The sequence below is a fragment of the Saimiri boliviensis genome, chromosome 1 (assembly GCF_048565385.1).
Source record: "Saimiri boliviensis isolate mSaiBol1 chromosome 1, mSaiBol1.pri, whole genome shotgun sequence".
Classification (NCBI taxonomy): Eukaryota; Metazoa; Chordata; class Mammalia; order Primates; family Cebidae; genus Saimiri; species Saimiri boliviensis.
Window position 1 is genome coordinate 32,384,456 of NC_133449.1, and position 26,424 is coordinate 32,410,879.

The 26,424-nt window shown below is 38.2% G+C and overlaps 1 protein-coding gene across 1 annotated transcript in view; it reads left to right on the forward strand.

Annotated features, from left to right (window-relative positions):
• Window positions 1-26,424, forward strand: part of TTC27 (tetratricopeptide repeat domain 27) — a 197,595-nt gene that overhangs the window by 96,928 nt on the left and 74,243 nt on the right. Inside the window, exons 11-12 of the mRNA XM_003926820.2 lie at window positions 5,076-5,171; window positions 7,890-8,012. Of these exons, the coding sequence (XP_003926869.1) occupies window positions 5,076-5,171; window positions 7,890-8,012 (219 nt within the window). The remainder of the gene's footprint in view (window positions 1-5,075; window positions 5,172-7,889; window positions 8,013-26,424) is intronic.

Here is a 26,424-nt window from a genome sequence, read left to right on the forward strand (position 1 = left end):
TGGATTATGTACATATTTTTATAATAAACTCCATCTTCCTACACACACATACATGCACACACACACACACACACACACACACACAAGTACAAAGATTGCACAGAAAAGCCAGTATAAAGTGATTTGGCATATGATCAGTCATAACTTTTAGATTATCAGCTTATTTCTACCTGAGTCTTCAGAAAGCCAATGAACACTTAGATGTCTTGCTAGTGAGAATGAATAGCTTTCAGGAAAAGGGTAGGTCCTTTGAGACTGTCTCTCCTCTTGAAGATGTGTGCCATACTTTTAGATGAGAACACATAAATAAGTCTAAATCATACCAGACATTGTTCAGAATTATTCTTTTATACTAAATCATTCTCCATGTGCTATTTTTAAAATGTAGTTTTGATCTTCTCTAGTTTTTCTGGGAAATTCCTTCTCTGTTGAAAACAGAACATTTAAAGGAGAGGGCACATCATTGCTTTCTTGGGTTTTATTCCCCATTCCATAGAGATCTCCCTTGACCTATGATACTGTGGCTCCTGGAAGATTTGGGAATTGTTATTGCATGGGGTTAGGAGGTCTTTATGTGCAAATACATATTCTCAAAGGACACTGAAAGTATAAATGCCTTCAGGTGGAGTTTAGGAGAAAATGGCATTAAAAGGGAGTCTTAAAGTTTGAAAAGAGTCTCATGTCACAGTAGCCTATGCAACATGAAGTCACCTCTGGTATCCAGCCCCTTTCTCTGCACTGGTAGGGAGAGTTATTGCTTCTGCTTCAGAAATGACAGACTTTAGGGCGTGGGCTGGTAGGAACTGTGTCTACTAATGGGAGATGGAAGAACCTAGATTCCCTTTATGTGATTACAGGCTGAAGAGATGAACATTATGAGGCAGTCCTCTCAGGAGGCCCAGATGGTTACCATGCAGCCATCCCCTTAATCAGTCACACCTTGGGTCAGCAGTTCAACCCTCTAGTGCCAAGACCCCTTTAAACCCTTATAAATTATTGAGGGACTCAAAGCTTTTCTTTGCATCCCCAGGGAGCTCCTCACTCTCTGCTTGTTCTTTCCATTTATTCACATCTCTTCAGTCAGACGCTAAGAGTAGACTCTGTCTTGCTTCAGAGCTCCCCTAATGGTTGGTTTAGAGTATATTTGCTGCTTCTCCCTCTCTCTCCTTTTTTGATATTATCCTCTTTCCTTAAAGACCACCTCCTCAAACCAGTTTTTATTTATGATGAAATCCTATGACTTTGAGGTGTAAAATTAATGTAATTTAGAAACTGGAAAGAGAAAACGGTAAGTGAAAGGGTAGGACACACTGCTTTGGAGACCATATACGTACATTTCTGGGCGTGTGTGAAAGCTTTCGAGGTACTTCTTTCTCCTGGAGCACATTGTTTATGTTCCCGTTCCTGCATATAAATACCTCAGTAGTAGTGAGGCTTCACTTGCATTCAGTTCCATTCTCACAGTACTTGACACGCTCCCATTGTCTTCTTCCAGACTATTTGGGCACATGTTTGCTTCTACTCAATGAACATAATACTTGTGTTCAGCTGATGGTGCTTAAAATTAATCAACAGACCTTCTGAAATGCTTGAAGTAAAACAAAATACTCTTTTTAGAAAGCCATACTCCTAGAGTGTTGGAAATACAAGTCTCACTTAAAGACTCATCTCATAGATAAGTGCCATTGTAGTTAAACTACTTGCTTGCTGGGGATAGAACAAGGATATAATCCAAGTGGCTTCACTTGCCACCACTTATTTTTCCCATTTATTGTACCTGTAAAGGACTCCACTTCGATTGAATGTGATGGAATTATTTCAGACTGAGTTGCTAGAAATAATCCTGCTCTGAAAAACCTAGAGATGTACTGTAACAATTTCCCCGTATTTTTAGTGAATTAGCAAATAAAAAAAGAGTACTTTGGATCCAGCAGAGGAAATAGGCAAATAAACAGTACACCCATCAAGCCTTCTTACTGTTTTTTTGTTTTGAGATGGAGTCTCGCTCTGTTGCCAGGCTGGAGTGCAGTGGCGTGATCCTGGCTCACTGCAACCTCTGCCTCCTGGGTTCAAGCGATTCTCCTGCCTCAGCCTTCCTTCCAAGTAGCTGGGATTACAGGCCTGACCTCAAGTGATCTACCCACCTCAGCCTCCCAAAGCTCTGGGATTACAGGCATGAGCCAAGCCTTACTTTTTTATATTAATTTAATGTTCTTAATTTTAACTGACAGTTAAATTTTATGTAGATGCTTGTCATGCCTAAGGTAGGAAGAAATGTTTTCTGTGTGGGTGTGAAAATAGGCTAGAGTTCCGTTTGGTGTGTATGTGTGGGGTTTTTTGTATTTTTGTTTCTTTGTTTTTTGAGACAGAGTCTCACTCTGTTGCGTAGGTTGCAGTGCATTGGCATAATCACGGCTCATTGCAGCCTCCACCTCCTGGCCTCAAGTGATTCTTGTGCCTCAGTCTCAGCTGGGATTACAGGCATGTACCACCATGCCCAGCTAATTTTTATATTTTTTAGTAGACATGGGGTTTCACCATGTTGGCCAGGTTGGTCTTGAACTCCTGATCCACCCGCCTCAGCCTCCCAAAGTGCTGGGATTACAGGCATGAGCCACTGTGCCTGGCCCCCTTTTTTTATCCTGAGACAGGATCTTCCTCTGTCACCCAGGCAGGAGTGCAGTGTTATAAACAGCTCACTGCAGCCTTGACCTCCCTGGGCTCAAGTGATCCTCCTGCTTCGGACTTCTGAGTAGCTGGGCCCATGGACCCATGCCACCAACCCTGGCTACTTTTAAAAAATTTTCTGTGGAGATGTGGTCTTACCATGTTGCCCAGGCCGGTCTTGAACTCCAGGACTCGAATGATCCTCCTACTGTGGCCTCCCAAAGTGCTTGGGGTGGCACCCAACCTAGAGTTCTGCTTTCAATCTTTATCACGCATGTAGCTTAATCAGGTTTTTGTATAGGGGCTTACTCATGGTATCCAGCTCAAATGAGTATTGTTTCTCTGCACTATCTTCAGTGGTCTTTGCCATCTTGGAGAGTATCTGAGAATTATAAGAGGCACTTAGATACTCTGAGATCATCCAAAAGTATCTGAGAGTATCTGAAATATATAATAAATCTGTTTATTAATAAATGAGTAAATGAAATATTTACTGAGTACTTAATATGCTTTAGCTGGTTGCAGTAAGTACAGCAAACAACATGAGTTTTATTAGGTGTTAGTAAAAGTAAATTTTATAGTGTTGCTTTGGTTATTATTATTAATAGATAGCATTAGTTATTGTTTTCTTTCCCAAAAACAAAACAAAAAAAGTCCCTTATTTATGAAGTAATTTGTTCCCTTTTAGGAAGTAATTCAGTGATCTCTTTATTTATGTATTGTTACCATATGTATGCAGCCAGAAGCTATTCTTCTCTACCCTGGCTCCCGCAACTAAACAGCTTTGGGCAGCAGCATGCAGTTTTTTTTTGCTATTAAGTTTCTGTGAAGTGAGGCCAGAAAGCTTTAAACATGTTTTCACTAAGATGGTTTAGGAGTCTGGTTATGTCTCAGTTTGTTCTGACTGGCTTGACTGAATAACATCTTGGATTTTCAATGAAGTGTTGTGTAATGCATGTTTTCTCACACTTGAGCTCATACTACAAGATATTCTTAGGCTAGTAAATGTATCTCCCACCCAGTGTAAAATAGTGAACTCGCAATTTAGAAGTCTCCCTACTCAGAAACTGGTCTCCCTGTCTTAGATTTTTACCAGGACATGGTAGATTCCTGTCTATTTTTTTCTTCTGAGCAAGTTTGGACTTGCTCCCTCTTTTACTAGTTTTTGAAGTTTTCCATTAAAAAAATTAATTTTGTAAAAATTTGAAATAGTTTCCAACACCCAAAAGGTGCAGGAACAGTACAACTGTCTCTTGCATCCCAAAGTTTTGGAGAGTAAGTTGCCAACATGGTGCTTCATCATCCTCAAATAGGACAAAGGAAATTCTCCTGTGTAACCCAGCATATATAATAAAATCAGAAAATTAGCATTGACTTCTTACTACCACCTAATCCTCATAAGAGAGGTCTGTGAAAACTAGTCGACTGACAAAAAAAGAAAATTTGAGTACTACATTGTAGAAAAAAGGTCATGATAATTCTCAGTTGAGAGAAGTGTACCGAAAAATATGTGCACTTAATGTAAACTGAGTGGCAAATGAAGAGGCAGGAGAAAGTGATCATGAAAATGGGGCTGCTGTCCACGTGTTTCTCTAGCAGTTCCACAGTGTGTCTTCATTCACTTTGATGCTGAGTGCACGAGCTCTTCTGTGATGGATCACTTGACCACTGGATAACACCAGCCTTTGACTTTGCAGCTGGCCCTGGTACCTTTTCTCAAAGTCAGCTATTTTGGTCTTGTTGATCTGCTTCTTGATGTAGCTTCTGAGAGTTTAGTAATTCAGTACCATTGTAGAAATTTCAGTACATCAGAAGGATTCTTTCACGTATGTGGGCTGCAGCTGCCCACTGCAGTATTTAGGTGGTCTCACATGAATGAATGTGCAGCCTTATTGCTCTGTTGCTGAAGAATGAGAGAACTTGCTCTCTGTGATCAAATAGGTTACCTTTTCCTTTCATTTTATTCCTGAGCAAATAATCCTAAATAGAGTTCTTCATATAATTTTTCTCTGATTTATATTATAAAATGCCATTGTCAAAGTGGTATTATGTTGTGAAATAGATACACTAAAGAACAGTTCTTCTAAAGAGCAGAAGAAACTAAAGAACAGAAGTAAAAAGGCTTATCAATAAGGCTAGTTCTTTAAAAGAACTATTATAGGAAATCTTCATTTAAAAACTTTTCCTGGTAAGTTTTTAATGTACATGTTTATGTAAATGTGGATTAGCTTTAAAGTTTTTTCGACATTTTAAGAAATTCAAGAAAAAATTCACATATCCTATAACTATATCAAAATGACTTAAGTTCTTTATTGTTTATATGTACATTTATATAACTATTATAATCAGAACTTATTTATATTAAAAATTATACATATAGATTCTGATTGTGATATATGTTCTTTAAGGCTCTTGCAGACCAGTTTGAAGATAAAACTACATCTGTATTGGAACGCCTAAAGATTTTCTATTGCTGTCAAGTACCACCTCACTGGGCCATTCAGGTATTTTTGTTGTTTGTCATTGGGTATGGAAAATTCTTGACATTAGAAAGGTAAATGCATTGTAAAATGATGATTTCAATTTATGTTTGAATTTTCAAATATTTTGCTGGAGATAATAAATGTATCGACCTGGCCATTGCTAACTGCTTCAAATTGCTTTTTTGATTAAAGTGATATTAGACTCATAAAACATTTTTAAAAGAATTGAAAACTATATGAAATGGAATTCTAGAAATTAGATAATAGGAGAATCACAAATGCTTGCATTTTCAAAGTAACTCTTTTTTAAGGGATGAGGTCTTGCTTTATTGTCCAGGTTGGAGTGCATGCATGTGGCTATTCACAGGTGTGATGATTGTGCATTATAGCCATGAACCCCTAGGCTTAAGCAGTCATTCCTGCCTCACCCTCCTAAGCAGCTAGGACTACAGATGTGTACCACCATGCCTGGCTTTGAAATAATTTCTTATATTAAAATTATTTTGAGGACTTTCTGCCAAAGAATGAACCTTTTAACCAAGTTGTTTACAAAAAGCAAACAAAAGCATTTATTTGATATACTTTATGTTGTGAGATACCCATGACTTCTCTCCGCTTCCTGAGGGTATGAGAACACCTACTGTAGCTCCTAATGCCACATGGTTGGGTGGGGATTCTGGCCTCTTGTACACATGGTTCTCCTGTATTATAGGTGTAGTTCCCTATTTTGTAAAATTTTAGCACTGAAAATAACTTAGCCTTTCCAGTGTTGATCATGCAAGTGTACATAAGCTAGGTTTCTGGCTTCCTCACTTTTAGTCTACTTTACCTACTTTCCTTTGCTTTTCATTGGGTTGTGATTATACCAGCTAATAACAACCAACTTTTACTGCATACTTAGTATGATGCGTACATTTTATTCTACATTCCACACATATTCTTTTATTGCAACAATTTAAAAAAATATCTGTTTTACACATGAGGAAGCTAAGTCACAGAGAGGTTAAGTGGAGTCAGATGGTGCCCGCCAGGGGATTACAGATGATTTATCTGCTATTGTCATTTTAATCAGCTCTCTGTTCTCTCTTTCATGGATCATACACATAGAGAGAGAGTTAGAATCACAAATGCTAATCCACCATCCAATTATTCAGAGTCTCCATTATAAAACTTCTTAGAGTAGGTTATATGTTCTTAAACACAGCGTGAGCTACGAGGTTTATTACACGTTGGAGTTCATTTTATATATTGAAGGAATCTCAATAAAACATACACAAGTGAAAAAGCTTTATGATGTCTCAAAAGGAATACCTTCTTCATAAGAATGTGTCAACAGCTGGAATTTTTTAGTGTGTTTTTGACTCTGAAATTTGTTAGGTGCTTTATATTATGTGGCTTGGTGGATCAACATTTCAGACTGAGCTGTTATGATAGAATGTGTCTATTGAGGGTATTGCTTTTTACCTTTTCCTGAACAGAAACATTAGGAAACTTAAATATTTTTCAAACTGAATTTAGGCCAAATACTTATCTGCCTAGGAGGCTGTGGATTTCAGGATCTTCAGGTAGTCAGAGAAGGATCCTTTTTCTTTAAAAAGTTTATTACTTTTTCTTGCATCATAGGGAATAACGATATCTTTATATATTATTTTAAAGATGGAGAAATAACAGAACTGTTTATTATAAAAAGATAATTAGTCTCTACCACTAACTAGCCATATCATCTTGGATGTCATCAACTTTTTTCTTCTGTTAAATGAAGATACTGCACTGCTCACTGCATAAACACTAAGATTTATTCCAGCTCTCAGGCTATGTTGAGTTTTTGAAAATGTCCAATTAGATTCTCTAAAATAGCCAAATTCTCCTATTATATTTTCATGGGTTACTGATGTATTGGAGCATTCTCAGTATTTATTTTGAAAATATGTAGCTTATAATTTTTAGGTATATTTTATTTACTTTCTGATATTGTCAGTCCTGGACTTTCTGGACTTAACTCTTAAATATATTGAATTTTCAGAGTAGTAAAAGTACACTTAAAACAATACGGCTCTCACTAATATGAAACTACACCTTATTTGAACCTTACCTAATTTTTTAAACCTTTTTAATTTTTTTTTTTCTATTTGTGCAGGTGTTAACACTTATAAACCACGGTATATTTGTTTTTAAATGTGTTTAACCTTCACTGACCTTACTCAGTTTGCTCTTTTTTATCTGCCAGGGACTGGGAAATTAGGTAGCTAAGTTTGTTAGAATGTGCTTAAAATAAATCTAAGTAGCTTTCAGTGAGAAAGAGCTAGATATGCCCTTATGAATAAAATTTAGAAGGGCTAATGCATAGATTTTATGTCATCTCTGTTGACTGCTCAGAGTTTTAAAAATTAATTTATTGGATCTCAGTCTTATAAATTAAAGATTGTTGTATATAGACTGTCTAGGTAAAAAATAAATATTGATTTTTGCTTTTTAAGTTCTTAGAAACCATTGGATGTATTTAGTATTTTTCAGCAGTTTGTTGTTTTTTAATTCCTTATACCCTATAAAGAGGCTTATTTTCTAAAGTAAAGGTATGTATTGAATTATTACAAACTTCTAAGTAGTAGAGACTGTAGAAATTATACATTTATAATGATAAGTAGAGCCCTAAAAAGGCAGATTAGGTATACCTGCAAGAGAAACAGGAATCTCTCTTTACATCAAGAAGTGTTAATTACTTTAACTTGATTTTTCTAGCGCCAGCTTGCAAGTTTGCTCTTTGAGTTGGGATGTACCAGTTCAGCTCTTCAGATATTTGAAAAGCTAGAAATGTGGGAAGATGTTGTCATTTGTTATGAAAGAGCGGGGCAGCATGGAAAGGTATGTAATTGTCAAATCTGATGGACTGGTGAGAGCCTTCCTTCTGGGAGATCTTCTCATTTGTTTTGTTTTTCAAGCCCACTTTTGCCAGTATTCGCTTATATTCCTTTTTTGACTTTTTTCCAGAAAACTTTTAAATGTTTTCTCTGATTTGCATTGGGGCAGATTATTTTATGTGTATGCATGGGTATGTGTATATAGAAAGTGGCCTGAGATTGGGATTTCACATTTAAGAAAGACAAACAAGAGCTTTGAAGATGTGGCATTTTGAGTTCCTTTACTTATCTTCTCTGGTAGGATGACTGCAAAGTGAAATAATTTGAATTATTTTAATTATTAGTGAGTTGCCTGATGATCAGTTGCTGTGGGCCTCAAGGGAGGTTACCTGGAGAGAGAGTAAGAGCAGCTGCCTTGGTTTGTAAAATAAAATCCAAAGTGTGTAGTGACCCCTCTTGAGGCAGAAGAATTACCAAGTGTGTAATGCACATTTTATTCTACCCTTAAATTGGGTCAGGAGGGAAAATGCTGCAATATTTGCATCTGTTATTTAATCTGTTGTTTTTTCCCCCTCACACACGTACAGAATTTTAAGAAGAATAAGGGGCTCTGTATTGTCAGTCACTTTAAAAACTGACACATTGAAATCATATGTTAAATTTTGGATTAAAATTTTAAAAGACTAAGTTGAGTATACAAGCAAGCAGAGTAAAACTCACAAATTGGATCATTTATACTTACAGTCAGCCTTTTGCCATCACCCTAAAAAAGAGCAATAGTGGTTCAAGCATGTGTGTTTTTCTTTTTCTTTTTCTTTTTCTTTTCTTTTCTTTTCTTTTCTTTTTTTTTTTTTTTTTTTTTTTTTTTTTTTTTTTTTTTTGTGAGATGGGATCTAGCTCTGTTGCCCCAGGCTGGAGTGCAGTGGTGTGATCTTGGTTCACTGCAACCTCTGCCTCCCAGGTTCAAGCAGTTCTCCTGCCTCAGCCTCCTGAGTAGCTGGGATTATAGGTACCCGCTACTATACCCAGCTAATATTTGTATTTTTAGTATAGACAGGATTTCACCACGTTGGCCAGGCTGGTCTTGAACTCCTGACCTCATGATCCGCCCATCTTGGCTTCCCAAAGTGCTGGGATTACAAGCGTGAGCCATCACACCCAGCTGCATGTGTTTTTCTTAAATACTTTCCTAAGTATGTCTATTTTAGATTAATAGTGAAAGTTACTTTTCTTACACTAATCAATTAATGGCAGTGAAGGTCTTTGAATTGTAGTGACTTAAGGAGAAACCAGAATAAGAACAAATTTTTAATGTGGAAGATTATGGACTGGGCATGGTGGCTCACTTGTAATCCTAACACTTTGAGGAAGTTGAGGTGGGAGGATCGCTTGAGCCCAGGAGTTCAAGATCAGGCTGGGCTACCAAGTGAGACCCCATCTCTACAAAAAAGCAAAATTAAAAAATAAAAAATTAGCTGAGTGTGGTGGTGCATGCCTGTAGTCCCAGCTACTTGGGAGGCTGAAGCAGGATTATCACTTGAGCCTGGGAAGTTAAGGCTGCAGTGAGTTGTGATCACGCCACTGCACTGCAGCTTGGATGACAAAAAAGATTATAGAATTAAAATATTTTTATTCTGGGAAAGGACCCCATACACCTCCATTCTAGCTCCCTCCTTTTGTAAATAAGGTAAGGTTTCCCTTACGATTTGCTTCAGATCACAAGCTGCTTATTGATTATTTATTTGGGAGGCAGTATGGCATGGTGGCTAAAAGCATAGCCTCTGGTCTCTGGCTGCCTGTACTGAAATGCCAGCCTTGCCCCATGCTAGCTTTGTGATATTGGGCAAGTTGCTTTAATCTTCCTTGTCTTAGTTTCCTCATCTGGAAGCACTTAATCTATTTGCCTTACAGGTTTTTGTAAGATAAACATACATAAAGTACCTGCAGTGGTGCTTACCTCGTAATGTGACATGAGTGTTTGCTGTGATTCTATGGGATGTTTTTTCTTCATATTTTAATATCTCTAAGATTGGAATGTATTTAACAATTGATGGCATCTTCCATTTGCTCTAAGTCAGGTGGGGCTGTCCGTCAGGTTGTCAATACCTGTGCATGTGAAAGTTACTTATAGCTATATTTAGGTCACCATTTCAGTTGAGTTGTGGACACAGTGTCAACACTATGTATTTTGTGTTTAATTGCCATTTAAAATATCTTCAAAAGGATTTCATTATGATTTGACACTGAAACAAAAAGTTATTGAATACAAAGAAAAAGACAGGACCAAAGTAGAAAAATGAAAATTTGATATTACTGAAATAAACATTTGCCATTGGATAAATCATCACAGTTCCATTTCCTTTTCTTTAAAAGCAGCAACCAAGTGCTTTATAGGAGCCAAGAAAGAAAGATACCCCAAAATAGATGAAACTTTCTTTTGTACTGAGATGTATAAAGAAAGCCTGTCATTTAAAATGTCAAGCAATATGGTGAAGCCAGGAAGAATTGCCACATTTTTTCTGAATAGATTGAAAAATATCAAAGCAAACAAGAGGCATTAGGTTATAATTAAAAGCATTTTTTCTTTCTTTAACAGAATTTGTCTTAAACTGACAGCATCTCGAATTGGATGAAATATAGTATTATATGTCTTCAGAGACTTAAATATCTTTTTAGTGCCAATTGTCTGACACTAAAGTAGTACTCAGATGTTTAACAAAGGAATGAATGGATGAATGAATATCTTGACTTCTGTTCTGATGTAGTTCCCACTGCATCATTCTTTACTGTGCTAGTATTTTTACATTGGCCAAGAAATAAATAAGTAATAACTGTACATCAAAATATGGTAGTGTTTGCTGGGCGCAGTGGCTCATGCCTGTAATCCCAGCACTTTGGGAGGCAAGGTGGGCAGATCATCTGAGGTCAGGAGTTCGAGACCAGCCTGGCCAACATGGTGAAACCCCATGTCTACTAAAAATACAAAAATTAGCAGAGTATGGTGGCAGGTGCCTGTAATCTCAGCTACTTGGGAGGCCGAGGCAGGAGAGTCGCTTGAACTGGAGAGGCAGAGGTTGCAGTGAGCCAAGATCTTGCCATTGCACTCCAGCCTGGGGGAAAATAGCAAGACTTTGTCTCAAAAACAAAAAACAAAACAAAAAGAGGTAGTTTTGAAATAGTAACTTTTGAAATAAGCAAATTGGTAAATCACAAATACTCAAAGCATGTTTTAGAATATTATTTTTAGAAAGTATTGAAAGATGAGACTTCCCTTAATTGCAGGAGAAAAAACATAATGAATCCGTCCCCTTCAGCAAAGGATTTGACTGTACACCTAAGTAGTTGTGATGATTATTATTTTTTAAAATGTGCACATGACCTTGTAAGAAGTTATCGGTAATAATCACAAATGCCTCTGTTTCTAAATCCTCTAGAAAATGTGCATATTTAAAATCTTAGAAATGTGTAGTCATTTACTCTAAGTTTTTTGTGAGTTTTAGCCAAATACCCCCCAAAATATTGATTTTAAAAGTTGATTTTATGTATTTCATGTAACCCATAAAAGACCTCCTTTGTTGCAGTGAGCCAAGATCGCGCCACTGCACTCCAGCCTGGCGTCTGGCTACAGAGCAAGACTCTGTCTCAAAACAAAACAAAACAAAACAAAACAAAAAAACCTCCTTTACCTGTTTTTCTTATGCTACATTTGCAGATTTTTTTAAAACTGTAGACCCTAAAAAGTTTTGCTGCAAGTTAGAAGCAAATGTTTTATTTCCAAAACAGCCGGGATTCTTTTGGTATTTGGTCATTTGCCAGTAGTTGTCACCACATTTTGATTTAACTAGAAGTCTGTGAAATTTTAATCCTTGCATTTTATGCTTAATTGGCATAATTTATTTTTAAAAGGCAAATTTGGAGAATGTTTAATTCTAATTATTGTGTTCTGGTGCTCATGTTTACACCGTGCTGTTGTAGGATCTCAGAAATCCTAGCTTGGAAACTACCTGCCTACATTCTTGTTATTTAATGACCATAGGCAAAATAGCTAAGATTAATTTTGCTTGACCTTGGGATCAGAACTGGATCTCATCTCATTTAGTTTTTAAAGGTTATCTGACCCACTTATATAAACCAGTTTCCCCTAGCTGATGGATGTATTCTTATTTTGTTGAGCAAATTTGATTCCTAATGAGAGACAAAGACTGAGCTGTCATCAGCTGCTTGTGGGGTGGGGTGGGGTGGGGTGAAGGTGGAGGGTGAGGGGGTGGGGATAGATAAGGGTTGGGACCTCTCTTGCTGTCTCTGTTTCTAGGAAGCAAGGCTTCCTTGAAATTACCTGGTTGTATCTTTTATTATGCTGCATTTGCAGATCATTGTAATCATGGAGTCTTAAAAAGTTTTCCTTTAAGTTCCAAGTTAATGTTGTATTTCTAAATTTCTAAAATAGCTGAGACTTTTCTAAAACAGCTGAAACTTTTTTAGCAGTTGGTTTGGATTTCTTGTTCTGGGGCCTTTTTTTTTTTTTCTAACATAGAGATTCTTTATACAGTTTCAAAGATTTTCCCACAAGTTATTTCCCCATACTATAGCAAGAATAGTTTACCTAAAGACCAATCTGCCATGTCATTCTCAGTAACTTCTCTCTGTTTCCAGGGTTAAGTCTGAGCTGTTTAGAATGAGTGGCTTACAGATCTGTCTGTCTGTCTGTCTGTCTGTCTATCTATCAACAGAGTTTCGCTCTTGTCCAGGCTGGAGTGCAGCGGCACGATCTTAGGTCACTGCAGTCTCCGCCTCCTGGGTTGAAGTCATTCTCTTGCCTCAGCCTCCTGAGTAGCTGGGATTATAGGTGCGCCAGCACCATGTCTGGCTAACTTTTGTATTTTTAGTAAAGATAAGGGTTCACTATGTTGGCTAGGCTGGTCTCGAACTCCTGACCTCAGGTGATCTGCCCACCTCAGCCTCCCAAAGTGCTAGGATTACAGGCGTGAGACACCACCCCCGGCCTCACTTTATGATCTGGCTCCTGTTTCCATTGCCAATTGCATTTTCTCCTTTTTCTTTTACCCCCGCTTCATACCCACTCTGTCATCCAGGTTACACCTGAAGTTCCAGCAGAACTTTAATAATTTGAATTAAACTACTTGTAAGTTCTTTGTTTTGCAGCTCTGTCTTACCTCAGACCTTTGTAACTGTCTAGAATGTTTGTCTTCCTTTAGCTAACTGCTACTTATTCCTTAGGAGGTTGGTTTCTACAGAGAGCCTTCCCAGATACCTTCCTCCCACATTTGGTGGTGCTGCCCACTGCGTACTCCCATAGCACCCAAACTACTCCGGTGCCCCATTTGCTGGCTCATCTGATCTACTAAATGTAAGCTACTTAAGAACCAGACCTGTTTACATATTAACAGCTGTTGCCCCTGGAACCCAGCATAGTTCTGGCACATAGCAAGAAATCAGTCATATTTGCTGGATGAGTAACTCGTAAGTGATCACTGAATAATTATCTCATTGAAGCAAATCTCCATGTAAGACACTCCTTATGGATGACCCCATGTAGCAGAAGATACTCCTCTAATGGCTGCCTTACTTTTCTCTCTCCAGAAACAAATTATGAGATCTCCTGTTCCCATTTGAGCTTTTTAACTTTGGAAGTAGAAGTAGGAACAAACCTTCAAGAATTTTGATTCTTGCTCAGTAAATGCTAAAGACAGTGTGAGCATATTAAGATGTAATGCTGTTTTTTGAGTGCCTCATATGTACTGCATTATTTATTTTATCATTGTCATATACTATTCATAACAACCCACAAAATATGGATTGTTTTTGTCACTTTACTAATTAGCATTACTAGTGGTGGTTTTGGAATATGAGCTCAGACCTTTCTTTCCTTTACAGCCAGCACCCCTTTCTCCACACCTGCCTCCCATAATGGTTATTGTTAATCCCTTAAAAATTGGATATTAGCTTTATAAATTAAAACCTGTTGTGCTCACTTGATTGAGAAAAATAGGCAAAATAATTGAAAATACTCTATAAATTGGTAATGCAAATAAGAGATGATCAACTAATCGGATAACAACGCCTGTTTTTAATTATTCTGTTTTATCCTGGACATGGAGTATTTACATTGGCAAGTAACCTTAAAAAAATCAAGCCAGAGCATGATGTTGTCCCACACATAACTGCAAAAAGCGAGTAGTGAACATTCGGCTCCATGAGAGAGGGAGTAGGCCCTGCCACACAGAAGTCTAGCTCGGAGTGTCTGATGGGTGGGGCATAGCGTTTCGCATTTTTCACCTCTCAGTTGCTGCTCATAGAATAAGAATTTAGACTAGGAGCAAATTGCCATTCTGCTAAAAGGGTTGTTCTTGGTGAGAGTAAAACATGCTTTGGAGTTCTGTCAGCTGTGCCCTGTCATCTTTATGTACTGTATTGAGGACACAGAGCACCTTTCAGTGGTCAGTCTCCCTGTCTTTAAGAACCAGCCTCTACAGTAAAATCAGAATCCATTTTTGCTCCCTGCTTCAAGGTAGAAGGCTAAAATTAGACTATGGCCAGTGTTTTGTGAGTTCCGTGTGTGTGTGCGCACTTTTAAAAAAAATCCTAGAGCTATTGTCAGTAGGCCAAATCTGGCTAATCGGGGAATCTTAAATTCTTAGCCTGCCTTTTCTCCATTCCCTTGGAGCAAACTTGTATTTATTTATTAAGCCTAATTTTGTTCTTCAGGTAGTCCTCAAAGTTACTCTGCATACTTGGTATCATCTCTAGTCTATGCTTATTTTTTTCCCCTTCATTTTTTATGTGGAGGGCTTCCTATAGTTATTGGCCTGCCAATTTCCCTTCCTAATATACTGACCAGATGCAAGGTCTGATAAGAACCACTCTTAACACACATTAGAATTTTAATCTTTCTGCTAATTCACAAAATTAAGGCACAGTTCACAGCAAAAAGGGTAGTCTGTTTTGATAATTGCTTCTCACTCAAGTATGAGTAATTTTCCTGAAATATTTTGTCTACATTTTCACTGGAGGCTCAACTTAATTTTTCACCCATATTCTTTACCCCAGACCCAAGGCTTCATCCCTGACAGGGTACTTCCTGGAATCCTAGTAGTACTTAGGGTAGGATCTTCCCTCCCTCAAATCTCAGATTTCCCATATAACAACTTGCAGAAAAACCGTATCATCATAAATATAAATGAGCCCCAATATAGCGTGTTTTCAATATATTAGTTCCTTTGCTTGCACATATCTGAAATTCTCAGTTACTTCTCAATACTGGGCCATTTGATCAAGAAATACACCACCAAAAATAATATATATATATATATATATATATATATATATGTATATATATATCACCAGAATGGGGAATACGTCAAATAGCCAAAATCCCCTTTCAGGCCATCAGTTTTGGTCCTCAGTGTTTATAGTCCTAAGAAGGGTTGTTTCCTAGTTATCATTATATGATGAGAAGGGCATGTGAAATTTAGATTCTGCTATGTGACCTTTCTATTCACTAGGATAAATTTTTGTTAGGTCTGTCCTAATTTAGTCATATAATGATACTCAATATTGATTTCAGCTAGAGCATGTTACCTAAAGGAGTTCTCCTTTCATTCCCTAATGGGAAGGATCTTTTATGTTTCTGTTTAGAATCTAAAAGACCTTAGAAAATACCATTAGCCCTTTATGACTTTAGTATTAGTCCAAGTTGAGTTCATCTAACGTTTATAGACTACCTACTATACCTACCATTTGCTGGCTAAGGATAATCCAAAGATAACTAATAGAAAAGCTTCCTCCCAACACAGTTACCATCCGATACGATAGATACACATGAGCAAATATTTTAGTATGACAGTGCTAAGATAAAAGTATGTACAGATTTCAAATTCTGTATGGCTCTCATATTTACAGTTACATATTTCTTCTCTGCTGTCCTGTTCTGAAACAGTTGTCCCCTTGGTTTGTATCTTGCATAGATTCCTATCTGAGACTTCTAGGACTCCTGTGGTTTTCCACACTTTTATATAAATCTGATGTTTGGTTGAAATTAGCTTTATGTGAAAAAAATTAGTTTCCATCTTCTACTATCAGTAATTTTTTTCTCTTTGACCTCACTTTCTTGGTTCTTCTTGGCTAAGTTCTGTAATCGTCTACTTAACAGTTGACAATAGCGATTTTTCTGTTTTTGGAGAAACTATGCAGTTGACCAGTGTGATTATTTATGGAAAATATTAATATTCCTAGAAGCTCTTTCAAATCCCCCTTTCCTAGAGATAGGGCAACCTCAAATATCTTGCTTTCCAGTCTGGTTTTCTAATGGAAGGAGTTGAGGAAGAAGACAAGCAGTTTGGGGCTTACTGTGTGCCTGGGAAAATGCTATGTACATTTTACCTCTGCTTCTTTCAACCTCTCTGAGGTAGGTAAGCCAAAAATGAAGAACAGACTCCCAAAATGTTAGTTTAATTTGTTCATAGTCATACATTTTGTAAGTAGATTTGACGTTTGAACTATCTGATGAAAAACACATACATCCATAGCCAGGTGTGGCGGCTCCCGCCTGTAATCCACATGGTGCTAGGAGTTCAAGACCATCTTGACTAACATGGTGAAACCCCATCTCTACTAAAAATACAAAAATTAACCTGGCATGGTGGTGGGTGCCTGTCATCCCAGATACTCAGGATGCTAAGGCAGGAGAACTGTTTGAACCTGGGAGGTGGAGATTGCAGTGAACTGAGATCACACCAATGCATTCCAGCCTGCCAACCTGGGTGACAGAGTGAGACTCTGTCTCAAAAAAAAAAAGCACGTACATGTCACAGATCTTCTTGTAATGGGAAGTCTATATCCTATGCAACACAATTTTTTTTTTTTTTTGAGACGGAGTTTCACTCTTGTTACCCAGGCTGGAGTGCAATGGCGCGATCTCGGCTCACCGCAACCTCTGCCTCCTGGGTTCAGGCAATTCTGCCTCAGCCTCCTGAGTAGCTGGGATTACAGGCATGCGCCACCATGCCCAGCTAATTATTTGTATTTATTTTTAGTAGAGACGGGGTTTCACCATGTTGACCAGGATGGTCTCGATCTCTTGACTTTGTGATCCACCCGCCTCGGCCTCCCAAAGTGCTGGGATTACAGGCTTGAGCCACCGCGCCCGGCTGCAACACAATTTTTTTAGGGATGTGTTAAAACTCTTTTGGTTGTAAAATAATTAACACAAACTAGCTTAGGTAAAAAAGGAAATTTTATTGGTTCATGCAACTGAAAATTCTAGTAGACCTTGCATGAGAGCTCATGCATGGTGTCAGATGATATCATCAGGACTTTGTGACTCTCTCTATGAGGCAGACATGGTGGTCACAGGAAGCCCAAGTTTAGTAATCTTAGTGGAAAAATATAGTCAATTCCACATCTCTAACAGAAGGATTCAGTGGAAGACTGAAGGGCTTGAGTTATGTGCCTTCTGCCCTCTCATCTGACAGGAACTACCTGGACTATACATAGAGTGGGTTTTCCCCAGGGAAGAGAAGTTCAATTATCAGACGATCAGGGAAGGGATGCTGAGCAGGAAAAAAAGCAACCGTGATGTCCATTGTGGGGTGGGAGTTTAATGACCTAAATCTGAAGTTGCAAGCTGGCAGCTCATGAGTGAATATAGGCCAGAGAGGCAGTTTGTTTGCGTTACGCAGTGTTTTGATAAAAGGAAAAAAAAGTAAGTATTTTTAGGATATTTCATCTAAAAAAATCTAGATCTCTTGGCCTCTCTTAAGGAATTGAAAAATGTAGAAACACTGGGCAGCCAGAGTCCCACATTGGTGTCCTGACTGGCTGGAGTTGAGCAGTGGCTCTTTCCTTTGGATGCTCACCTACCAGCCGACTATACTCATTCTCAAGAATTGGCAAGAATCTCTGGGTACTTGCGGGTATGACCCTTGCTCTAAACAGTGCAGGTTTCCCTGGTCAAGTAAACAGTGGTTTATTTTGGCTGTAATTGTAGGTTCTGCTTGAGTCTTGGCTGACTTAGTTTTATGCTGAGATTTACTACTTAGACATAGTCACTGCCAAAAAATTGTATGAAAATTCACAATTAGTTGTGTGGAATTACAAAGTAAAATAGATTGTTGAAACAGATTTGTAAGTTTGCAGGGCAGGGTAATGATCTTTGGGGTTTGCATCTGACAAGATTCTTGCAAGCTCTACAGGTTCACTGCAACCAGTTGCCCATTTAAATATGTTTTTGTTGTTTGGAGAATGTATTTTTATCCTTTTTAATAGACATTTAGATGGAAAGTTTCTTGCATCCTGTAAGAACGCACATCTATATATTCCCACAGGAAAATAGTAACCCATAGCCAGAAATTCTAAAGCTTTTGCATTCTGTGAAGATATCTGGCCATTCACATTTTGATGTTGCAGAAGTGATGCTATGTAGACCCTGGTCCTTTATTTATGCTCACTGGGCACATCTTTTGTAACTCATTATTTGGTAATAAATTATGTAAATTGAGTGGATAAGTGAAGGAAGACAGAGAAAACATTTTGGAAAGAGTGAAGAAGCTGAGGAATGCAACATGACTAGCTGAAGACACGACGTACTGCAAGCATTGCCCTCGGGAAAGATAATTTTGTTGGCAGAAAGAAGAGGTATAAGATCTCAAGGAGAAAGAATTAACTTATCTAATGCAAAAATGTGGGATAGAATTTGAGGAAAGAGGTCAGTTCATACCAAGCAGGGTGACTGCTCTAGTGTTTCTCACCTTTTCTGGAAAGTTATACCCTCTGGCCGTTCAGACCCAGCTTGCACTGAATATGATGTCCAGAAAGAACTGATATTGTTGGGTAGCAACAAGTTACACACCATCCACTATGTTCCTCTTTCTTAAAAGAGTTGTGGTAGGTGGGAGTTGGTGGAGAAAATATATGAAATCTTGAGTACCCTAGCATTTCCAAATGTGAAGATATTCCTGATTATGATTTAATTTTGCATTTATATACAGATGCTTCTTGACTTAAAATGGGGTTACCTCCCAACAAACCCATTGTGAGTTGAAAATAATGGTAAATCTAAACTGCATTTAATATGCCTGATTTACTGAACATCATAGTTTAGCCTAGCCTACCTTAAAAGTGTTCAAAACACATTAGCTTAAAGTTGAGCAGAGTAATGTAATACAAAACCTATTTTGTAGTAAAGTGTTGTGTATCTTGTGCAGTTTAAAGTGAAAAGCAGAATGATTATATGGGTACTTGGCATACAGTTTCTGCTGAATGTGCATTGCTTTTGTACCATTGTAAATTAAAAAAATTTTATGTCAGAATATCTTAAGTTGGGAACTGTTAATATTTATTTTGTCTTCTTTACAATGGTTGCCAAATACCAAGTATTGGACTCCGGCAAATTGTCGCAATCTATAATATAGTACAGTTTGAAGTAGAATAAAGATTTGTAGAAGGGTGTTTTTAACCAAGCAGATTCTTTGAGAGTATGATTTCATGTCTGAGCTTTGGATCCTATTTTCAGTGTAGGATACCTGCGTAGTATAGTATTTCCCTGTAATCCTTTTTATTTCTGTAAGATTGGTAGTAATGTCTCTTCTTTCTGATTTTAGTACTTTGATTCTAAAGATTTAACTTTTGGTTTGTTGATTTTCTCTATTATTTTTCGATCCTATTTATTTATTTATTTGTATTTTTAGTAAGATGGGGGTTTTGCCATGTTGGCCAGGCTGGTCTTGAACTCCTGACCTCAGTGATCCACCTATCTTGGCCTGCCAAAGTGCTAGGATTACAGGCATGAGCCACCATGCCTGGCCTCCATCCTCTTTTTTTAAATTTATACCGTAATTTTATTTCCTTTCTTCTTCTTGCTTTGGATTTAGTTTGCTGTTCTTTTTCTAGTTACTTTTGTTGGAAAGGTAGATTATTGATTTGAGATCTTCTTTTTCAATATGAGTATTTATAGGTATAAATTTCCATTGAATCAGGATTTTGCTACATTCCATAAGTTTCAGCATATTTTGATTTTGTTTTTATTGATCTCAAAGTGTTTTTAATTTTATTGTAATTTCTTCATTTCATTGATTATTTAAGGGTGTTGTTTAATTTCCACAAAATTCCCTTTGTTATTGATTTTGAATTTTATCCAGTTGTGGTTGGAGAACATACTTTATATGACTTCAGTCTTTCATATTTGTTAAGACTTGTTTTGTGGCCTGTCATTCTGTTCTTGGCTGGAGTTTTCTTTAAATGTCTGTTAGATCTACTTGGTTTATAGCATTATTCAAATCTTCTACTTACATTTTTTATGTAGTTATTCTGTCCATTTTTAAAAGTTAGGTATTAACATCTCCAAATATTATTGTTGAATTATCTGTTTTTCTCTTTAGTTCTTTCAGTTTTTGCTTCATCCAATTTGGAGTTCTTTTAGCTGCACATGTTTGTGATTGTTATATCTTTCTTCATGGAGTGAACATTTTATCATAAAAATATCCCTTTGTTCTAACAATTCTTTTTCTTTTGAGTTGGAGGCTTGCTGTGTTGCCCAGGCTGGAGTGTAGTGGCGTGATCTCGGCTCACTGCAGCCTCTGCCTCCTGGGTTTCCAGAGATTCTCCTACCTCAGTCTCCTGGGTAGCTGGGATTATAGGTGCACACCACCACACCGAGCTAATTTTTGTATTTTTAGTACAGATGAAGTTTCACCCTGTTGGCCAGATGGGTCTTGAACTCCTGACCTCAGGTGATCTGCCCACCTCAGCCTCCCAAAGTGCTGGGATTACAAGTGTGAGCCACTGTGACCAACCCAAGTTATATTCTTAATGCTTGTACTGGGGATTACTTAAAATAGTTGATTTTAAGTCTTTGTCTAGTAAGTCTAATATCTGGGCATCTTTAGGGATAGTTTCTGTTGATTGCTTTTTCCCTGTATAAACATATTTTCTTGTTTCTTTGCATTTGTTTGCCCCAACTGTTATTTACCACCTCAGGCAGCTCTAAAATTAGTCATTTCTAATTGTTTTTTTAAAGGCTTTTCACTAGACAAGCTTAAAAGTAGGTCAAATAAAGATAGCCTTGCAAGTGAGTTTTTCCTGGGAACCACTAGGCAGGGCATATGATGACGGTTCTCTGGGAATGCATCTTTAAAGGTGTTTCAGACCCATTCTGCTCCCTCTGGTGGCTGCCGGGCAACTAGTTTTCATGATTATTGCAGGCTCTTGGTTTTCAAGGCTACTACAGAACTGGAGAACAGGAGATTGGAGTGGTGCAAGTTATAATGCCACAAAGCTTGCTCTTCTTACCAAAATTTAGCTGTTTCTCTTGAATAAATGCTCCCCGTGTTTTTGCAAGTCTTTGGTAATTCTCAGAATTCTGAAAAAGTTGATTCTGACACTTTTGGCCAGTTTTCTGGTTATTTTATAGTGGAGGGAATTTTCAGATGTCCTTATACCATTATGTTTGCTACTGTCGCCTGTGGAATAATGTTGAACCTAGAATCAAGTTCCTGCTTTTTCACTTAGTGTTTTTTGGGTTGTGGGTGACCCGTTGACCAAGAAATCTAAGATTTTATTTCCTTTTCTCAAAAATGGGCATGTTAATATATATACTACTTGGAATTATTGTACAGATTACATGAGGTCATCCATTTAACAATGAACCGGATAAAAACTAACCTATATATTACTACCAAATGGAAGGATACATAAGAAGTTCAAAAGGTAGAATGAAAAAAAAAGGATTTTGTCACTTAAACCTGTTTTATGAAAGCAGAGCCACTTTGAGTATTTTTGGGAATAAGGGGTTTACTAAAGGAGTTGAATCTTAACACAAATGTGAGAAGAGCTGGGGAAATGAAGGCATGGAAGGGGAGTCAGAAGATCAAGGCAATATTGGTACAAGTGGATAAGTCAGAACTTACAGAGAAATCCAAGAAGCCAAATAATTTCAGCCATTGAAATGGGATCATGAAGGGCGAGGGGGTTGTGGAGGCGTCTATGGAAAGCCATTATATCTGTATAGCTACTAACCTGTGAGTCCACACAGCAAATGTCTCATGGGAGCCTGGGCTTGCTGTAGGTCCGCAGGGCCAGAAGTTGGAAAAAAAAAGGTAGACACACAGAACATGGGATCTGGGATCTGCAGAGCATCTCTACATCTTGTTTGTTACCACATTAGACTGTGACAGCTTTCCAAGAGTAAAGGCTATTGCTTCCCTTCTGCCTTTCAAATCCTTAATGGGTTCTCCTATAATAAACTCTAACATGAAATCAGAAGGAAAAGGGATTTTAGGAAACATAGTTTCCAGTTTAAGCAAGTTGACTAGCATAATCCAGTATATATGACTATGCAAGGGTTTAGTTGTTTAACTTGGGAAAAGTAGCAACATACTAGCAGGTATAGATTATTCAGTAGATTGTGTTACATAGTTAAAGAAGAGTTTCTGACATGAGGAAACTTTTTAAAAGTTTCTTCAAAAGGGGTTTAGCTATTGAAGCATTCTTACAACATATAAAATTAAACATTTAACTTTACAAACCTTGATTTGTTTAATAGATGAGTTCCTTAGAGGTAACATATCAAATGAATTTTTATAAATCCAACAGTTTCCTAATAACAAGTAATAATATCAAGTATATGAAAATTTCCTATTGGTTTTCAGTTGACATTGGTACAGAATTTTTTTAAATCTTAGTTTGTGTTTTGTTAGCATGATGTCATCAAGGCCATGGGACGGTGAGACAATCAAGGTCCTTGCAGATTAAATCATATTAAAGTTCATGTAGTTCTAAGGCAAGATAGGACACATGTACTTCTCTCTGTGCTGGTAAAAGGCTGCTATATCTGGTGTTGTCTGGTTATTGTGTAAAGAAAAGCACATTTGCTGTATCAGTACCCTGCTTCCCATGTAATGATTTATTGCAGCAAAGAGATCATGTCCAGAACAGTAGTTGTAATTAGAGCCACCACTACATTAAGTTTATAATAATCCATGACATTTTCCAGGACCCATTTTTGTTCTGCTCAGTTTAAATGGGTACGTTAAACCACACACACACACACACACAGAGAGAGAGAGAGAGAGAGAGAGAGAGAGAGAGAGAGAGAGAGAGAGAGACATACAGTTTTTGATAGTGGCACTAACCTCTGGTTTACTAGATATGCAGTGTTGCCTTGAGTTTATTCTTTTAATGAGAAGAGGACATACGCTTCAGGGGTTTTTGCTTGGCTCTTTATACTGTAGTTGCATTCACGAAAGGATTTGCTGATTGCTCAATATATCTAATTCACTGGGTATTCACAGTGAAGGGAAGAGAAGGGAACTAGAGAAGTTACCACCAGGTAGATTCAGAAGGAGATGGACACTTTCATTAACCCACCCACTCATCATAGTGAAGTTCTGAGTCCCAAAGGGTTAATATTAAGAGCCAGTCCTAAGCAGATGGGGTATTTCTAGTTCCCCAGGATACAATTATTTGGCAAATATTTATGTTTACTTCTTTGGAAAACACTGGGGAAGAGCTATGATATATCATAATTTGTTTTGTTATTCTGAGTCCTTCCTGAATGGTATTGGCTTCTTGTTTATTTTTATTTAGAAGGTTGCTGGGCGCAGTGGCTCACGCCTGTAATCCCAGCACTTTGGGAGGCCGAGGCGGGTGGATCACGAGGTCAAGAGATCGAGACCATCCTGGTCAACATGGTGAAACCCTGTCTCTACTAAAAAGACAAAAAATTAGCTGGGCATGGTGGTGCGGGCCTGTAATCCCAGCTACTCAGGAGGCTGAGGCAGGAGAATTGCCTGAACCCAGGAGGCGGAGGTTGCGGTGAGCCGAGATCGCGCCATTGCACTCCAGCCTGGGTAACAAGAGCAAAACTCCGTCTCAAAAAAAAATGGGCTGTGAGTCTTTGAAGTGATTCAAAGATAGGAACTGGGTGAGAGACAATGTCTTAGAATGGAGACTCAGGTCAGGGCATCTGGTCTCCAAACCTAGACATTTTTTTCTTTAATGTTATACACATCAAGTTTGAAATTCGTCAGCTGCCCGTCTGTTTTGGAACTGAAGTTTCAGGGTCAGTCAGTCACGACCTAAGATCCATCCTAGTCCAGCCATTCTAATTATCACTCTGGCCGTGCCTATTGCAAATAAAACTGTGTTCATCATGCTTCCAGGTTCAGTGCTATCAGCAAGTCTTTCCCACCCTGGGTTCTAATCACCCTCATTAAAATCAGGAAGCCCATTTCAACAAAAGAACCTCCAAGCTTTTCCCCAGCTTACACAGAACATCTACCATAGCACTTTTCAAAATAGTTTTCCCATTTAAAATGTAAAAGGAATATCTCCTGGGTCCTGTTGGGGACATAGTTAGGGGTGGATGAGCAGGTTGCAAGTGATAAATTAACAACAGCCTTTTTGTTCTAAGTTGTTGGATGCCTTCCTCTACATTACACAAAGGAATTTCTGGCATCTCAACTTTGTTTAGTTTTGGCCACATTTGAGTCCAGATTTTAGTCAAGCAGTTGAACAAATAATTTAGAACCATTCCCAGCTGCTTGAGTTAGCACTGTGATTCAAAAATTTCTGATGAATATCTTAATTCAGCCTGATTTAAATTATGATCCTTTTTCTCTCTTGTCTAGCATACTTAGAATCTCTTTTACCATGTGGTCCAAAGGTTTTTCCTCTGTAAATTAACAAAATCTTGCTGTTCTTCTTGCATGTTAGTTTATTTTTATAACTGGAGGCAATGAGGGATGGAAGGGTGCAGTCATTATGGTGTCTTTAAGCAAAGTATCACTAGTTTTATCAGATATACTCTGCTGGTATAGGAAACTTAGTAGACTTGGGGAATTTCTTTTATTTAAATCATCCCAAATATCTCCATTGAAATTCTTGGGATGTTATTCTTTTGTAATCAATGCCCTTTTCAGCTCCTGGCCAGGATGAAGTAACTGGTACTAGACTTACCCTCTTTCTTGAAACAATAGTTGCAGTTCCTACCCTCTTTCTTTAAACAACATTTGCAGTTCCTATTGCTGTGTAACAAACCTACTCAGAATTTAGTGGCTTAAGACAACAGCAATCACTCGTTTCTCTGTCATGGTTTCTGTAGAACAGGAATTTAGGAAGGGTTTGACGGAGCGGTGGTCTGGCATCACTCTTCTAGTTACAAGCAGATGGTGGCAGGACTCAGACATTTGGGGACTGGCTGGGCAACTCTCCTCATCTAATCTCAGGGCCTCTCAGTGGGATTTCTCCACATGAATAGGCTTGGGCTTCTTCACATCATGGTGACTGCAGTAGTCTTTACCAGGACTACTTATCTGGCAGATCAGGACATCAAGCAAGGATTCTAAGAGAACCACCCAGAGACTGATTGGCCTGTTATTGCCCAGCTTTGAAAGTCATATAGTGTTACTTTTACCATAGTCCCAAGCCCACCCAGAGGAACTGCTAAAGAATAATAAATGATACATAACTGAAAGCCAACAGAAAAAATAAAATGGAAGACTAAAGCATACTTGATTAATCAAATCAAATGCCCTAATTTTTTTTTTTTTTTTTGAAGATGGAGTCTCACTCTGTCGCCCAGGCTAGAGTGCAGTGGCTTGATAACAGCTCACTGCAACGTCTGCCTCCAAGGCTCAAACGATTCTCCTGCCTCAGCTTCCCAAGTAGCTGGGATTACAGGCATGTGCCACCATGCCTGAATAATTTTTGTATCTTTAGTAGAGACAGGGTTTCACTATGTTGGCCAGGCTGGTCTTGAACTCCTGGCCTCAAGTGATCTGCCCGTGTTGGTCTCCCAAAATGTTGGGATCACAGGCGTGAGCCACCGCACCCAGTCTAAATGCCCTGACATTCATGTAGAACTAGTGAAACTGGGCCAGGCATGGTGGTTTACACCTTTAATCCCAACACTCTGGGAGGCCCAGGTAGGCAGATGACCTGAGGTCAGGACTTGTAGACCAGCCTGGCCAACTTGGTGAAACACCATCTCTGCTACAAAATACAAAAATTAGCTGGCCGTGGTGACACACACCTATAATCCCAGCTACTCGGGAGGCTGAAGCTGGAGAATTGCTTGAACCTGGGAGGCAGAGGTTGCAATGAGCTGAGATCGCCCCATTGCACTCCAGACGAGGCGACAGAGCAAGACTCCATCTCAACAAAATAAATAAATAAAAGAAAAAATAGAAGAGCTAGTGAAACTGAATTCATTCTACATTGTAATACAGATATCCTACAGGAGTATCCTACCTACCTTTGATTTTGGCTGTACCAGGTTGATAGCTACAGGGGAAAATAAATTCTTTTAGATAATTGCAAAAATTCCCTGGTTCTCTGACCTAGGGGATTTAAAACACTGAATGTCATTTGCTTTCTTTGAGCTGTCTAGTGAACTTGGAAAC